General features: G+C 57.4%; 1 protein-coding gene across 1 annotated transcript in view; it reads left to right on the top strand.

Annotated features, from left to right (window-relative positions):
* Window positions 1-16960, top strand: part of ATP6V0D1 (ATPase H+ transporting V0 subunit d1) — a 42924-nt gene extending 25964 nt beyond the window's left edge. Inside the window, exons 2-8 of the mRNA XM_016930056.3 lie at window positions 1334-1505; window positions 10365-10543; window positions 11893-11972; window positions 15670-15747; window positions 15874-16050; window positions 16151-16228; window positions 16332-16960. Of these exons, the coding sequence (XP_016785545.1) occupies window positions 1334-1505; window positions 10365-10543; window positions 11893-11972; window positions 15670-15747; window positions 15874-16050; window positions 16151-16228; window positions 16332-16493 (926 nt within the window). The 3' untranslated portion in view covers window positions 16494-16960. The remainder of the gene's footprint in view (window positions 1-1333; window positions 1506-10364; window positions 10544-11892; window positions 11973-15669; window positions 15748-15873; window positions 16051-16150; window positions 16229-16331) is intronic.
* Window positions 16961-17333: the final 373 nt, after the last annotated feature.

The following is a 17333-nucleotide window of genomic DNA, read 5'->3' as shown; positions in this document are numbered from 1 at the left end:
ACTGTCCCCAGGGAGCTTCTGTGTCCTGTATCAGGTGGGATAAGTACTGCTAAGAAGAATAACACAAGGGATAGTGATGGGCTGCTGGAGAAGCCTCTGAAGAGGGGGCGTGTGAGGAAAGATCTGAAGGAAGAGGGGGAGACAGCTCCACTTTCAGGCCAGGGGACGGGGAAGGGCCCTGAGGTGGGGACATGGCTGGGGATAGTGAGCATGGGGGAATGGCAGGACCTAAGTCAGAGAGGTTAAGCGGGGATGGTGGGACCACCACATGAGGGCTCTGGAAGGGACTCTTTCTGAGTGAAGTAGGAGTAGCGGAGAGTTTAAGGCCAATGAATGGCATGGTCTGCCTTGTGTTTTAAAAAGATCACTCTGGCTGGCACATGCCTGTAGTCCCAGCCACTTGGGAGGCTGAGGCCAGAGGATCACTTGAGCCTAGGAGTTCAAGTTCAGCCTGGGAACCTAGCAAGATGCCATCTCTAAAAAACAAACAAACAAACAAAAACAAAAACAAAACACTCTGGGAGACTGTTGTTAGGTTCTCATCAGGATCCCACTGCCTCTCCCTTGGCCTGCTTCCCCCGGGCCCTTCTGCTCTGCCTCTCCTTCCTTTTCCCTTACCCCATCTCTGAATGCTCAAGAGAACCCTCAGGATTGGTCTGCCTGTCTCCGGCCACTCTGAAGGGACGCTCAGTCTTTCCTGCCAGCCTCACCTCCCCCGCATGCCACTCATTTGCCCTGCAGGCCACTTGTCACTCACACCATCCTCCTGGCTGTTTCCTTTGTACTTTCTTGCCCCTGCCCGTTGCTGTGGCCCAGCCTTTTGTGGCCTTCTCATCTTCTCAGTCTGATCTTTGGTGCCCTCTCCACTCCACTCCCACAGCTTCAGGCATCTCTTGTATTTCATGTGCCTTGGGGTGTGTTGGCTTGCCCCTCTGACCCTGAGGCCCTGGAGTGCAGGGCTCATGACTTACCCTGCTCTAGATTAGGGCCAGCCTACAGCTTAACATACAGAAGGGCTTCAAAGGCTGTGGGTTGTGGATTGGACCTTGGAATTTCCCAGGCTTTCTTGTCATCTTGGGGAGGAACTATTCCTCTTATGCTCGAACTTTGGGGCTCCATGTGCTGGATTGTGGCCCAAAGATCTGGTGCATCTCCAGGGCCTTAGCTGATTGCCCTGTGGTAGGCCCTGAGCCAACAGGGAGATGGAGATCAGGGTAGTAGCGGGACACAACTGCAGGGGAGAGCTGGGGCTGAGTTGGGGTGGGGATGGGGACTTGGGACCCTTGGGGAGGCCCAGCAAGGCTAGCCCTTACCCCCTACCCTTGGGTTTCAGACTTGAAACTGCATCTGCAGAGCACTGATTATGGTAACTTCCTGGCCAACGAGGCATCACCTCTGACGGTGTCAGTCATCGATGACCGGCTCAAGGAGAAGATGGTGGTGGAGTTCCGCCACATGAGGAACCATGCCTATGAGCCACTCGCCAGCTTCCTAGACTTCATTACGTGAGTGTGCCTTGTAGCGCCTTCTTCTCTTACCTGGGCAGGATAGCTACACCTGCAGGAGCTGGGTTCAATGTGGCTTAGGCTAGCTGCCTTCGTGCCTGTGTCAGCTGTCAGAGCTGATGGCAGCTCTGTCAGGCCAGGTGTCACAGGACCCTACCTTCAGAGTCCTCCCTGACTGTGTGCGTGGTCATTCAACAACCCTGGACTTCCAGGCCACCACCTATAAAATGGGGTCACCAGCACGTTCACTACTGGCTGAAGATATGATGGGCAGGCAAGAGTGTCCCAAGCAGTAGTGCTGGATGAAGCCTCTTCCCCCCAGTCACATAGACTGGGGCAGGGAAACCTGGGAAGGTGGGAGCCCTTTTTCTTACCCTACAGCACCCAAACAGAACACTCACCAGGCCCCACTCCCCATGCCAGGGGTCAGGTGTCAGGGGATGGACAGAGCTCTGAAAGGCCAAGGTCTTAGGATAGGCCCATTCTCTATCTGCTCTGACCATGGCCCTGGGTCTCAGGGAGATTGGGTCGGAGTAGAGTTGAGGGGCAGGCTGAATGTCTAGCTGCCTTTCTCAGTTCTGACGCAAGCCCTCAGGAACTCAGGTGGGCAGGCTCCCATTCTTATGACTCTTGGCTGCCCCAGCTTCTTCATTGTCTGACCCTTGGGCACAGCTCTGCCTTCATCAAGCTCCTGGAGAAGCTGAGTGGAGGAAAGGACCTTGGGATCTGCAGGCTCGGGGAGGGCACCTGGACTGCACAGGGAGGGCACCTGGACTGCACAGGGAGGGCACCTGGACTGCACAGGGAGGTAGGGAGGGTCCCTTTGCAGGGATGTCCCAAGAGCCATGAGCCAAGTCCTGGTGGACAAAGAAATAGTCCCAGCCTAGGTGGTGGCCCCACAGGGGTGGTGAGCAGAGGCATGCTCAGCGGCTAGCGTCTAGGAGAGTACCCTGCATTGGCAGAGTGTGAGTGTGCAGTATGGTGAAGCATTTCCCTGAGCTCTCTGGGTATTGTCTAACTTTTACCATTCCTTGATTATGGTGCCCCCACTCTTTTCCTTGGGACCTGGCACACCTGCCCCACTTGTCCCTGCAGGGACAGAGTTAGATGCCTGCTGCCTGGCCTGATTCTTATCCCCTGCAGTTAGGAGCCACTTGCCCAGGATCCACTTGCTCAAGAAGTGCTGCAGCCAAAGGGCTCTATTCTCAGGCAGGAGTCAGAGGCTGGGACACCTGAAGGGCCAGGGAACATGCCCAAGCTAGGAAGCAGGCCCTCTCCTGGCCACAGGCCTCCTTTCCTGAGAGCCTCCTTGCTGCCCTGGCCTCCATCAAGGTATGCCAACATGGACCTACTGGGGCAGGAGGCTGGTAATGGGGTGTCTCTTGTGGTGCTACATTAGGGGTCACATTGCAGCTCCCCATCTGTTGATCATTCCCTGGCCTTGGTCTCTGCGTTCCTTGCTGCAAAGCCAGAGCTGAGGACATACCAGGAAGCAGTACATTTATTGCCAGAGCCCAGCCTGAGACTTGTTTGCACAAGGCTGCTTCAGCTTCCTGGTGAATGTTCTGGCCTTGCCAGCTAGGCTGGCCAGAGGAGGCCTGACCCCGTGCCCATGGTCAGAGGGTAGATATCACCCACCCCACTGCCCACTGGCCCACCTGCCTGTGCAGCTAGCCTTTGGCCTGTCTTGGTCTTAGCCTGCCAGGCCATGAAACTGGAGAGGGCTCTGAGCGTGACTGAGGCTGCACAACCACAGCTGGAGGTTGGCTGCAAGCACCAAGGGTGCTTAAAGCAGCCAAGTGCTGTCCTGTGGAAGGCTGTCCGAATCTGCCACTTCCCACCCCTTCCATTCATGGGTGATTGTGGCTTCCAGTCCTACCAGCCACTCACTCCTCCCCTCACTCAGAAGGAGCTCAGCAGTCACGTGTCAGCCCATCAGGGCCTGTGTCTGCTTGGTCCATGACCTCGTCATCTCCAATGACCTGCTCCTTTGCTCCTCTGCTCTGCACTTCAGCCACCCCCGCTGATGGCTGCCCAGGCCCATGTCACCACCTGGAACTGCTCCACCCCTGAAATTGCTGAATCAGGCACCTCTCTACCCACAGCCTTCTGGCCCTCCAGCCCACTCTCAGTCCCTTGTGGGACACGGGTTCCGGACTCAGCGGGACACTAGGCCTTGCTTCCTCCCCTGCTACCCCTTCTGTCTTCATTTCCCGCCCTCCCCAACTGAAGTTCCCTGGTCCATCATTCGAGCACTTTTCTGCCAACATCCGCAGCTCTCTTGGCCACCCGACTCATGGTCCCACCCGGCTGGCAGCCCCCCAGCCCTGGAGGAATCCCAGCAGCCTCCAGCCTGGAGCCGCTCTCCCCCTACCTCCACTGCCGGGAGGAAAGCTGGGGAAGCCAGCCTTGAGTGGGGGGTCATCCTTGCTGCCAGGCTTGCATGCTCACCCTCTTAGCCAGCCTCAAGCTTTTTTCTGCCTGGCAGCCTCTGGCTCTACCTACTCAGCACCCTGCAGACCCCACCAGCACTGCAAAGACCACCTTCCCGTCTTAAACACCATTGCTCTCCTGCCCCCAGCCTCCTCTTGGGCAGGTGGCCCACCTTCTTCACAAAGACAGTGGAAGCCAATAATATGCCTCCCAGTGCTGCTTCTGCCCCCCACCGCCCGAACCCCATTCCAATGGCAGAAGTGCCCTTCCTTTTCTCTTGGATCCTTCCACCAATGTTCTGAGTGCCCTCACCTTACTCCCTGGATGCTGAGTGGCCACTCATTTGCATTCCTGTCTGTGCAGGCACCTTCCCTTCCAAATTCTTCTCTTCAGTATCTAAGCAAGCTCAAATAATTAAAAAACATCTCGTGGGACCTAAACTTTTACATTCACTGTCTGTTCTCTCATTTCCCCTCATCCCTCGAGCTTTCAACAGTCCCGTCACTCCACCACAAGGCCCTGGCTAAAGCCACCCCTGACCTTCATGTAGCCAAGGTCTCCAGGCGTGACCACTCTGCGGTGTCCACCCCCCAGCCCCCCTAGCTATTTCTTTGCTCCCATGATGCCTCTCTGACTTAACTCCTACCTCTCTGGCCACTCTCCCTTCTCCGCTCTGCCCCAGCAGGCCATCCCCAGTGTGTGTGTGGAGTGTTGCAGGAAGGGGTGAAGCCTTCCATAGAGGCCTGAGCTCCCCTAGGCTGGGGCTCACGATTGGCTTCCCTGAGGAGGTGGCTAGTTTGGCTGAGGGGAAAAGCATTTAAGGGAAGCATTGGAATAGGGGGTTTTTAGGTTGAGGGAACTATACATGTCCTGAGTAGCGAGCATGGTGCACCTGGCTCTGTGCCCCACACAACAGCCTCCAGATATGGGTGCCCACTCTGGGAATGAGGAAGCTACCCTAGAAAACGCAGAGGAATATACTCAGGAGAGTACAGTCCTCCAGGCAGTAGAAGCATCAGCGAGAGGCCCTGTCCTGGGTGTGAAGACCTGAGGGAACAGTGCCCTGACTGCCCACAGACATAGTTGGCCCAGCTGGGGACAGAGGTTGGGACCATTACAGAGGCCACCTTAGCTCCATCCCTCAGGGCCTCTTAGTTGCTTTTGGAGCTGCCCCAGGCTGGCTGGAGCAGGCTTCTGCCAGGAGGTGATGAAAGCAGGAGCTGGCTGAGGCTGCCTCTGCCCTTCTGTGTGAGAGACAGTGTCCACTGCTTTTGTAGGTCCTGGCCAGCCTTCAGCCGCACACATAACCAGTACCTGCTCTGGGCCAGGCCTGGGGCTGGGAGGGAGGTGCCTGGATGCAGTGGGATGGCACCAGTGATAGTATAGACAGTGCCTGGAGAGGACTGTGAGCAGCTTTAGCAAATGGAACTGGGGATCACAGGTGGCTTCACAGCATTGGGAGGACTCCAGGATCAGGTGGGGATAGAGAAGCCACTGGAGAGAGTAGGTGGCTGGAGAAGAGGCAGCTGTCTGGCATGAGGCAGCTGTCTGGCATGGGGCCGACAGCCTGAGTGAGATAGGGCCCCTGAAGTGGACTGTCGTCATGTGCTCTTGAGAGGATCTGGCTCAGTTTCATGCCACTAACATGTTATGTCACCGTGCCCAAGCCCAGTCATTACCTTGCTGTGAGACTTGGGATAGTGTCTGTCAGGGTTTTTTGGCCTTGGAGGGGACTTTGATCTGGGCCATTCCATGATGTTTTCCCTTGAGAGAGTTGGTCCTGGAAGACAAGCTGAGAGACTTGTGGCAGGAGTGAGTGCGGCCTCTGGGGAGTCCCAGGTGGGCTTTAAAGGCCTTTGTCTTTGAATGAGTGAGCCTCCCTGGAGGGGCCTAGCCCAGGTGCCCATTGGCAGAGCCTGGGCATGGGTAACCTGCACCACCTGGGGGATCTGAGGGCCCATATTTCTCTTGTGTCAGGGGCCTCAGTGCCACCAGCCTGGAGTGGGCAACTGGTAAGAGGCTTTGTCCCAGGACAGTGGCCTCAAATGCCTAATGGGCCTGTCAGCACATCTGTGATTTTCTCCAGGACCTGTCACCCCAACCTTGGGGCCCTGCTTGGTCACAGAGGGACATCAGGTTCCTCTGGCCCCCACTCCCCTGGCCAGTTCCTGTCTTTGCTATCTACAGTCACTGTTTCTGGGTCCATGGCAGGACTCTGCAGTTGGGGGCTGTAGGCCGGCTGTGGTTTCAGGGTCCTGGGCTAGACCTGGCTCCTGCCTTGAAGGAGTGCCAGCACTTTCACTCTTCTCCTGGGGTCAAGCATGCAGGAGCTCCGTGAGGCCCAGAAGGCTCAGACCAGGTGGAAGGACCCAACTGGGCCTTGGGGAAAGGCAGGACTTTTATGAGCAGGTTAAAGCTCACTATCTCTGTTGGAGCCACACCTCACTCATATGCTTTTTTTTTTTTTTTTTTTTGAGCTGGAGTCTCACTCTGTCGCACAGGCCAGAATGTAGTGGCACGTTCTCGGCTCACTGCAAGCTCCGCATCCCAGGTTCAAGTGAGTCTCCTGCCTCAGCCTCCAGAGCAGCTGGGATTACAGGTGTGCGCCACCACACCCGACTAATTTTTGTATTTTTAATAGAGACAGGATTTCACCATGTTGGCCAGGGTGGTCTCAAACTCCTGGCCTCAAGTGATCCGCCCTCCTCGGCCTCCCAAAGTGCTGGGATAACAGGCATGAGCCACAGCACCCGCCCTCATCTTCTATTTATTTTATTTTTTGAGATAGGATCTTGCTCTGTTGCCCAGGCTGGAGTGCAGTGGCATGATCATAGCTCACTGCAGCCTTGATCTCCTGGGCTCAAGTGATCCTCCTGCCTCAGCCTCCCAAGCATCTGGTATTACAAGTGCATGCCACCATACCTGGCTAATTTTTTTGATTTTTTAATAGAAATGAGGTCTTGCTATGTTGCCCAGGCTGGCCTCAAACTCCTGAGCTAAGAGAGCCTCCCACCTCTGCCTCCCAAAGTGCTGGGATTACTGGTGTGAGCCACCATGCCTGGCCCTCACTCATCTTGATATGGAGGAGAAACTAAGTCTCGAGAGGTGGTGTGCTGAGGCCATGGACAGAGCTCAGAAACAGTGATATTTCTGTTCACTTTCCACTCTGCACAGGGCTCTTCAGGACCCAGAAGTGATTGAATACAGATACTGTCATTAGCAGCTCACTGGAGCACCTGCTGGGGACTGCAGTGGACAGGCTGGCAGGGTTACCCAGGCATCATGGCTGCCTCACCAGCACCAGACCAGCCACCCGGGGTTGAGAAGCCATATTGTTCCAGCAGGTGGCACCAAAGGGCGCAGCAGAGGGGCAGAGTTGGCTAGGGACTCTGAAGGCTTCTTGGAGGAAGTGGCTTCCTAAACTCCAACCCAAGATGTCTGTGGGCCCAAGCTGAGTTTTGAAGGCACAGGGCAAGGGAGGGCCTCTGGGCAGAGGAATACAGATGGCCCCACCCCCACCCCACAAGGGCCTCTTTGGCCTGGCGGGCAGCCGGCCCTCCACTCCCCAGCTGTCTTCCCCTGGAGGGAGATGCTGACCAGCTGGAACCTTATTCCCTCCTATTGAGGCCAAATGAGGGGAGGAATGGTGGAGTGGCTTTCTGGGGGCAGGGAGGCAGCTGCTGAAGCCAGGCAAGGAGGAAGAGGAGGATTTCCCTGCCTGCTGAAGGCCTCGGCCTTGGGAGAAAGGCAGACTGCTGGGCCAGCCTTATCTCTGCCAGGCTTGTCCAGCCTCTCATCTCCTGAAAAAGAGGATTCTGCCCCTCACTGGGCAGGAGAGAAAAGCAGGGCTGCAGCAGCAACAAGCTTATAGCCAGCCCGGGAAGGGCAGTGCTGGGCCTGGCACAGGATCGCCCACGATTGGCCTGGCTTGGGTTTGAAGAGGGCCTTGAAGGGGCTGGGGTAGTATGATTGTGAGTGGCCCTTACTAGGCTCAGCATTTCCCCCACATAAACAGATGCCCTGAGTGGGGGGCGCAAGGAGGGGGAGGTTGAAAAAGAGGAGATTGGCTGGTGGGGATCCCTCTGAGAAAATGAGACTAGGTGGGGTATGTAGAGCCAGGCAGGGGGCCCTGGCCGTGGGTGGAGGTGTGTGGACATTGGCCATGGGGACGTGGAGCTCCTCTGCTTTGTGGTGTGTTAGGGCCTGGTGCTGGCCCTCTCTGGGCCTTATCTGCTCTGACAGTGGGGCTGGTAATGCTAGTGGTTGTGGGATCACTTGGATAAGGTGGGCCTTGGGTGTGCTTTTTCTCCCTCTTCCCGTCCGAAAGGGAGGGAGAGCATAAGAAAGCATCCTTCTGCTTGGGGGCAGGGGATTTGTGACTGTCTCAGGGAGCACCAAGGCTACATTGGGGCTGGATGGGGTGCAGTTAGAGTATTGCAGGGTGGCGCATATGCAGCATGGGTTCTGGGGTATATGAGATGTTGGAGGCCTCATAGGCAGGAGGCGTGTGTGCTGTCCGGGGTAGAAAATATGCAGGCTGGAGCTGCAGACCATGGCCCAAAGCTCTGGCGAGCTCTGAGGTCCCTCACTCTGCCAGCACTGTGGGGTTGGGGGCAGGAGGCTGCCCATTTGGGCCTCTTGGCTTGCAGCTGCAAGCGGGCCCTGCTTAAGGCTCTCAGTTATGGTTGGGAGTTAGGGGACTGTCTCTTCTCAGTGCACATCCTGTAGCTGACCCAACCAGATTGGGGGTGGAGAGAGGGCAGTTGCCTGGCCCCAGGCCCAGGAGAGCAAAGGTCTTCGCAGGGCGCCAGGCTGGGTGGGAGCTGGGGGAGTGCAGAGCAAGCAGGGGGAGTGGGGGTCAGGCCAGGACAGGAGCTGGGGCCTTTTCCTCCTGCCGCCTTTCTAGAGGGCCCCGTTGGAGCTCCCCCAGTGGCCAGTGCTTTGAGCCGTGGCCTGGGCCCTGGGCTGCCACCTCCCCTCCTTTCTTTCTTCAGTACGGGGGAAGACACTTCCTACCAAGGTCTTCTCTGGACAGCCTGAGCACTAGTTGCACAAGGTCCTGTCACAGGGCAGGGGCCTAGCTCTGGCCCACTCAGAAGCTAGGACAAGACCCGTGTTCAGTGCCCAGCTCAGAACAGCAGCCTCCACCCCAACTTTTATCCCATAGGTGCCTCACCTTGACCTTGGAGGAATTTCCCCTAGGCCTCATTTAGCTCCCTCATACCCTGAGTTCATCTCTGGTGACAGACTGGAGGATAGTTGTGGCTACTGCAGCCTAACTGTGGACTGGGGCTTACTGCCTTCATTGCATCCCCACACAGGTGACTACACAGAACTCTCTGCCCCAGCCCCTTTGTAGCTGGTTGGAGGCAGAGCCTTGTCCCTTGCCAAGTCTGAACTGGGCAGTCTCACCCCTCCCCAGCTCCACAGCCCCCTCTGCTGCCCATGTACCCCACAGAGCTGGCCTTCTGCAGGGCAGAGTGATGGGAGCCTCGGCCTGGGATCGACCTGACCCAGCCTCCTGTTCAGGTCTCTGGGTCTTATCCAGGCCGTCCTGGGTGAATGCCCAGCCCTGGCCTCAGGCCCTAAAAGAAGAGGACAGTTCTCTATCTCTGGCATAGGCTGTGCAGGTCTGCCTGACCTGGGCCTTCATTCCAGAGAACCCCCACTGGCTCCTTGCTGGCCTTCCCTGGAGAAGCTTCTCTCCACTCCACTCCTCAGCCTTTCCTCCTGTCGCTATCTCTGCCTCTTCCTCTTCTGTCCCCACTGGGGGACAGAGTGACCCTAACTGGATGGCGATTCCCCTGCTTACACCCTGCTCATAGATCCCTAGTGCTCAAAACAAAGCCAGGGCCCTCCAGGCCCAGCCTCTGCCCCCCGCCCGCTGCAGCCCCGTGCTGCCGGCTGCTGCGCCTTTCTCTCCCTCTGCCAGTCCTGACCATGCCAGTTCCTCCAATGCATCCGTCACTCAGTGAGTGCCTCCAGGCCTTTGCACATGCTGTTCCCTCTTCCCAGAACACACTTTCTTCTCCCAGCCCTTTAATTTCCCAGGCTCTCACACTCTTCACCCCCTGGGCTGGGCTGCATGTCTCACCTCCTGTGCCCCATTCCCGTGTCCTGTTAGAACACTGTTCATGCTGTGGGGTAGTTAGCTCGTGTCCCAGTCCCTCACAGGGCATGAATCCCCTGCCCCCGCCCTTTTGGGGGGCCTGTGTCTGTCCTAGGCCTCTGGCAGTGGGGGTGGTCAGAAGCTTGAGAGGAACATGGGGAGGGAGAGGAGACACTGGTGCTTATCTGCAGCACCCATGAGTCAGCATACATTGTTAAGGGGTGATGGCCTGTGCAGGCGGGCGAGGGCATGGTGCTATGCCAGGACTTCCTGGCCCCCACCTTGATGGGCTCCTTGCTATTGCCTGCCCCCTGTAGTTACAGTTACATGATCGACAACGTGATCCTGCTCATCACAGGCACGCTGCACCAGCGCTCCATCGCTGAGCTCGTGCCCAAGTGCCACCCACTAGGCAGCTTCGAGCAGATGGAGGCCGTGAACATTGCTCAGACACCTGCTGAGCTCTACAATGCCATTCTGGTGGACACGCCTCTTGGTGAGCCGCTGTGGTGGTCATGGGAGGTGGGCAGTGGTGTCAGCATCAGCGCATCAGGGTGGGGTTTGTGGACCCGCTGGGGGGCGACCCTGAGCCAGAAAGTGAGACCTGCCCACTGCTGCTTACCTTTGTCTCCCTTCAACTTCCTCCTCCGATTCTCTCCTCACTTCACCCCTCTTCTGCTCCTGTCCTGTTGCTTTTGCTGGGCCAGGCAGGCTACCCAGGGCCTGACTGGGACTGTCTCACTTTGTGAAGCAGTCTGATCTCCCAGAGTGCAGAGGAGGGCTGAGCTCATGGAGAAGAGTGAGAGAGGCCCAAGTCCCTTGGAGTCCCGAGAGCTCCGACAGACTGTGGCCCGGAGCTGGAGCCTGAGTAAAGCTAGAGTGGCTGCCTGTGAGGCAAGGAGCGAAGCAAACACTGCCACTTCCCTCCACCGAGCAGGTCCCCTGGGCCAGGTCAGACAGCATCCAGCAGGATGCAAGGTCCGTATCAGAAGCCAGGGAAGGGGAATCAAGAGCTTCCTGCAGAGCCCTGCTTAGGCAGTGCTAGTTCCTGCCTGCTTAGGAGGCCGAGGAGAAGGCATTAAGTGTCCTTGTAGCCAGAGTCCTGGGCCTGGGGTACCACCTCTAAGAAGCCACCAGGGTTGAACCACAGGGCTCTAAGCTGCACTGGGTTCTGAGCTAAGAGGCCTGAGCCCTACCTGCTGACCTTGTCTGCCGTAGGCTCTCCCAGCAACTCTGAGCTGGTTCTGGGCTGTTTGTGGCTTCTTCAGTTTCTCCATCTTTAATGAAGAGATAGACCAGTGAGTCTGCAGGCCCTCTTGGGGGATGGGGGTGCTCTATCCTGCTCTGGCCTCTCTTTCCAACCCCACAGTGGCCCCCTGGGTCGCTGGTCTGTGCCTACCCTGCTGTTGGACTTGTCCTAAGGAGGAGGCTGGTTTTCCAAATGTGGACGCCAGGCCTTCCTGGGAGGTGTAGAGAAGTAGGCGTTAGGCCCCGAATCCACAGCTGCCCCTCCAGAAGGGAGGATGTCATGGCCTCTTATGCAAGCCTGTCTTTGGCATAGTCTGAGCTTGGGTCTGCCCCAGCGGTGATTAGATCATGTTATGGCTAGCTGCCTCCTTTATAAATCAATTTTAGGAGCAAGGAGGCAGGAGAAGCTCAGGTCAGTGTACATGGCCCAGAGCATTGCTTCTGCCACTTCCAAGGCAACAGCCTAGGCTGGGGACCCCTCAATACCCAGCCCTGTGGGCCTTGTGGCACGGGCACTCTGTGCCGTGTAGGGCATTTGAACATCAGGATTCTGGCTTAGGCCACCTGCCCACCCCTCAAACCATGTTTCCTCCCCAGCGGCTTTTTTCCAGGACTGCATTTCAGAGCAGGACCTTGACGAGATGAACATCGAGATCATCCGCAACACCCTCTACAAGGTAATGCCCCACACAAGCCATGGGGGATTGGCCTGTCGGTGGGTGGGGCTGTGTCAGGCTCCTATCCCAGGGGTTTACTGCTTATTCTCTGGCTCCCATGCTGGGCACAAGGCTGTGTGGAACAGGTTCTCCATCCCATAGTGCCTGTGACGGGCTCAGATAAAATCAGCAGGAGTGGCTGGTGCTCCACCGCTGGCCTGTTACAGCTGGCTCCTGGACAGCCGCTCCCCCAGCATCCAGGAGGGTCATGGACTACCACCCAGGCCGTGGCCCCTGGAACCGCCCTACCTAAGCTATTGCCAGCAAGGACAGGCACTTGAGCAAAGGCAACAGTGTGCTCACTTATGGTAGGGGGAGGGATCTGGCGAGGCATAGCCAGGTCCTCATGTCCCTCGTAGGTTCCCAAGCTTGGAGTCAGTGCCACTTCCCACTGTCCTCATCCCCTGCCCACCTCTTGCCTCCCACCAGGCTGTAGCATAGACTGGGCAACCCCTGAGGATTTCTGGGTCAGCACTACCCTGGCCCAAAGAGATTAAAGAGCCAGGGGACCGGAGAGGAGAGGAAAGTTTAAAAATGAAAAAAAAAAAAAAAAAAAAAGCCCGAGACCAGTTAGGTTAGGGGTGTCTGGGATAGACTCTGCTCTGGCTGCGGTGAGGCACTGAGCTATAGCGCCAGGACCCCAGATGGGCTGCAGTCAGGAACATGGATCCGCAGTGGGCAGGCCCCAAAGCAGGGCTGAGGATGGCCCTGGCCGAGGGACCTGCTGACCTCACCTGTCTATTGGGTGAGAGTCCTCTCCTGCCCTGGTTGGAGCGAGCTGGCTGACATTTGGCTGCAGCCTGAGCCCAGGCCCGCCAATCTCCCTGCAGGGGCCTGGGCCAGAGCACAGTGAGGGTTGGTGGTAGGGGAAGGGCCTGCCTGGAGGTTGCAGTGGTGTCGGCAAGGGACCAGCACGTGCAGAAGGAAAGCATAGAGCATGGGCCAAGTGGCAGGCAGTTTGCTGTGGAAGGACACATTCCAGATGGACAGGGGAGAAGTCTAGAAGAAAAGGCAGGCATGGGATCAAGTTACCCAGGGCTTTGAATGTAAGGCCAGAAGTTTGAACATAGTCCCGTGGGCAGGGTCAGCCAGTAGAGGTTTCCAACAGAGCAGAGTCTTCTCAGAAAGCCCCTTCTAGCCACAATGTGGAGAGCAGATTAGAGGGCCTGAAACCAGAGGTGGGAAGGTCGTCAGCTTCTTTAATCCTTCAGACTGCGCTAGGAACTAGGAAGGTGTCATTATCCCCATGTGAAAATGGGGAAACCGAAAGCTCAGAGAAGTAGGGTGGGTTGCCTAAAGCCACATAATAAGTCACTGGCAGCGCCAGGGATCACACCTGGCTCAGCTTGTTTGCAAAAGTGAGTGCTCTCACCCACTCCGCTAATAGGGCACAGGCCAGCCAGTTAGCTGAGAGGAGAGAGAGCATACACACGTGTGTGTTTGTGTGTGTGTGTGTACGCACGCGCCTAGCTGGCCTGTTGCCGGGTTGCCTGCCCTGAGACAGGGTGAGGGGTGCAGCTGTCCGCCAGCCTCACCCATGCCCTCACCGGGCCTGACTGGTTCTAGCTGGAGTCGCCGGCGAGGGCTGCCCAGGCACTAGCTCATAAACACAGACCCAATGCTGTGGGCCTTGTGCCAGGACTGCCAGCCTGTCAGGCGATGTCCCAGCCCGGTGACCACAGATGGGAGATTAGGCGGACCCTCAACCACCCAGCAGATGGGAACAGTAGGCAGCTGGTGCAGCAGCCGTGGATTGGCAGACTCCAGGGGACAGGGCGGGGGTGGGAAGGTGACTTTGGTACCGGGGTTGCTGGGATCTTGCCAGTTTCTTTAGCTGCCCTAGCCTCCAGAGGAGAGTCCCACCAGCCTCCCTGACCCTGGGATCAGCCTCTCCTGGGATTGGTACAGATTGGCTAAGCAATTGGGTGGGTAGCAGGGCATGGAGCCCAATACCTGGTTGGTTGGTTCCCCCACAAATAGGAAGTGCAGGGCCCCACTGGGGCAGGCTGTGGGATTTTTGACATATCCAGCTTGGCTGGCCACAGGGAAGGAGGTGGCTGGGGACAGACCCCTAGAGGGACTGTGAAAGGTACCACCAAGCCATGGGAGGGGTTGGCAGCTGTCTCTGCCACCCAGGCCCTCTCATTCCTGGGATCCTCTGTGCTGGGGTCAACCCTCTTTTCCAGGCTTCTTACTTCCTGACCTGTCCTAGATTTTTGTTTCCCGTGATCCCAGAGGTCACTCTCAGGCCTTCCCCTGAGTTGGGCTTGCCCAGCGTTGCTGGCCAGGGCAGGCCTGGGCTCACAGACTCCTGGGTCTCATCTCATCTCTCTTGGAGCACCACCCAGCAGAGCTTGTGAGCCCAAGTTGGCTGATGGTTGGTGGAAAGGTCTCCACACCTTGGAGTTCAGACCTCGGTATGAAAAGCTTTCCATGCCATCCAACCCTTGCCTACAATCTAGAAGAATAGTCTCTAGCCTGTGGAGCCAGGGTCTCTGAGCCCATGCCAGCAGATGGGACCAGGGAGGTCTGAGTGGAGGGTGGCCATTACAAGGGAGCTCCCCATGGGGCCCGTAAGATCATCCACCTTCCTTGGCATGGAGAGGTATTGGGAGGAAGCATGGCTGCTTTTGTGAGTGAGCGTTGGGAGGGACCTGGGGCCTGGGCTGACCTCTTCTTTCCTCATGCCCAGCAGATCCAATTTGCCTGGGCAGGGAGTGCTTGTTCCCGCCGGCAGCCCATGTGCCTGCCATTGTACTGTGCCCAGCTGACGTCCGTGTAGGCAATAACCATCCCTCAGCAGGAACTGGCCTGACAATTTTGTTCCTGCTCTGTGATGCTGAGGGGCTGCCTGGAGGATGGGAGGAGGAGGTGTTCTGTAAGGGAAGGTGGCAGAGATGGCCGGGGGCACTCAGTCCCTGCCATCCCTGTGGACTTTCAGGCGTGGCCTTTCCTCACCAGCCTACGCACACCTGTTTTTTTATTCTTTTCTGAGACGGAGTCTCTTTCTGTCGCCCAGGCTGGAGTGCAGTGGCATGATCTCAGTTCACTGCAACCTCCGCCTCCCGGGTTCAAGCAATTCTCTGCCTCAGTCTCCCGAGTAGCTGGGATTACAGGCACCCACCACCATGCCTGGCTAAATTTTTTGTATTTTTAGTAGAGACGGGGTTTCACCATCTTAACCAGGCTGGTCTTGAACTGACCTCGTGATCCACCCGCCTTGGCCTCCCAAAGTGCTGGGATTACAGGCGTGAGCCACTGCGTCCAGCCACACCTGGTTTTCAGAGGCTGAGGAAGGGGAGGTTTGGAAAGATTTGGGGAAAAGGAAGGCAGAGCAGCAGGGGAAAGTCAGAGGACCCCTGCGAGCCCAGCCTTCTGTGAGGTGAGGGGGCGAAGGAGACTGTAGCCTGAAGCAGACAGTCGGGTGGGCCCTGCCCTGGCACTCCTGGGTGGGAGGCTGTGGGCAGCTGCCACTTGGCTGATTCACAGAAGTGTTTCATTGGCTTTGCTGTAAGGGCTGCCCTGGCCCATCCATGGGTGTGCTTGTACCCACCTTGAAAGGGGCTAGGGAGGGGAGGAGGGAGCTGTGAGGGCTTGTGCCTAGCAAGCCCTCCAGAGCTTCCTTGCCTGTGCTGAGCAAGCTCCATGCTCTCTACAGGCCTACCTGGAGTCCTTCTACAAGTTCTGCACCCTACTGGGCGGGACTACGGCTGATGCCATGTGCCCCATCCTGGAGGTGAGTGCCTGCCCGCCCTCCTGCCTGCTGGTGCCCTCTAGCCCTGGCCTGGGGAGGCTCTGCCAACTGACTGGCTACTGCCTCCTTCTTCCTCCCTCTCTTCTTACCTGTGCACTGGCTCCACAGTTTGAAGCAGACCGCCGCGCCTTCATCATCACCATCAATTCTTTCGGCACAGAGCTGTCCAAAGAGGACCGTGCCAAGCTCTTTCCACACTGTGGGCGGCTCTACCCTGAGGGCCTGGCGCAGCTGGCTCGGGCTGACGACTATGAACAGGTCAAGAACGTGGCCGATTACTACCCGGTGAGTGCCCCGGCTGGCAGGACAGCGGTTGGATGTGTTGTCACCAAGCACCCCCACCCAGAACCCTCATGCTCGTGCTTCCCCCCACCCCCCTGGCCAGGAGTACAAGCTGCTCTTCGAGGGTGCAGGTAGCAACCCTGGAGACAAGACGCTGGAGGACCGATTCTTTGAGCACGAGGTGAGTCTGCAGGGTCTGCTTGTCAGAGGGAGGCCAACCTGGTGGTTTAGACCTGACTCTGTGGCCATGGCCACCTGGACACCACATCTGCCCGTGTCCACAGGTAAAGCTGAACAAGTTGGCCTTCCTGAACCAGTTCCACTTTGGTGTCTTCTATGCCTTCGTGAAGCTCAAGGAGCAGGAGTGTCGCAACATCGTGTGGATCGCTGAATGTATCGCCCAGCGCCACCGCGCCAAAATCGACAACTACATCCCTATCTTCTAGCGTCCTGGCCCAAGGCTCTCAATTGCACTCTTTGTGTGTGTGTATGTGGTCTGTGACAAGCCTGTGGCTCACCTGCCTGTCCGGGGTGTAGTACGCTGTCCTAGCGGCTGCCCAGTTCTCCTGACCCTCTTAGAGACTGTTCTTAGGCCTGAAAAGGGGCTGGGCACCCCCCCACCAAGGATGGACCAAGACCCCCTCCAGAGCAAGGAGGCCCCCTCAGCCCTGTGGTTACAGCCGCTGATGTGTCTAAGAAGCATGTCACTTTCATGTTCCTCCCTAACTCCCTAACCTGAGAACCCTGGGGCCTGGGGGCAGTTTGAGCCTCCTCTCCCGTCTGTGGGTCGCTCCCAGAGCCATGGCCCATGGGAAGGACAGAGTGTGTGTGTCCTTGGGGCCTGGGGGGATGTTGCTCCTCAGCTCCCTCCCTCAGCCCTGCCCCTCTGAGACAATAAAACTGCCCTCTCTAAGCCCAACTGTCTGCTGTCTCGTTTAGGCCGTGGTACCTCTCCATGACCCCTAACTTCCCTCGTGACCCCACCTTGCTAAGCAACCCTGCCTAAGCCTCCACCTCCCTCCCTCAGTCAGCAGCCGAGATTCTTCAGGGTTGGGGAGTCCCAGGAAGATAGCCCCTTCTTCTGCTGGAGGCTCAGATGCATACAGGCCTGGGGAGCTAGGTGTTGGCCCTGGAGGCCCCCCTGGCCTCCCCAGTTGCTTCAAGCAATTGGGATCAGTGTCATTACCCCCATTTCACTATGAGGAAACCCATGGTCTTAAATGATTTGCCCCAGATCAGTGGAGGAGGGGGAGGTGTGAACCAGAGTCTACCAGGGGAATCCCAGC

Source organism: Pan troglodytes, chromosome 18 (assembly GCF_028858775.2).
Source record: "Pan troglodytes isolate AG18354 chromosome 18, NHGRI_mPanTro3-v2.0_pri, whole genome shotgun sequence".
In the NCBI taxonomy this organism is placed as follows: Eukaryota; Metazoa; Chordata; class Mammalia; order Primates; family Hominidae; genus Pan; species Pan troglodytes.
The sequence above is the reverse complement of the archived record's forward strand: the minus strand, read 5'-3'. Positions and strand labels throughout refer to the sequence as shown.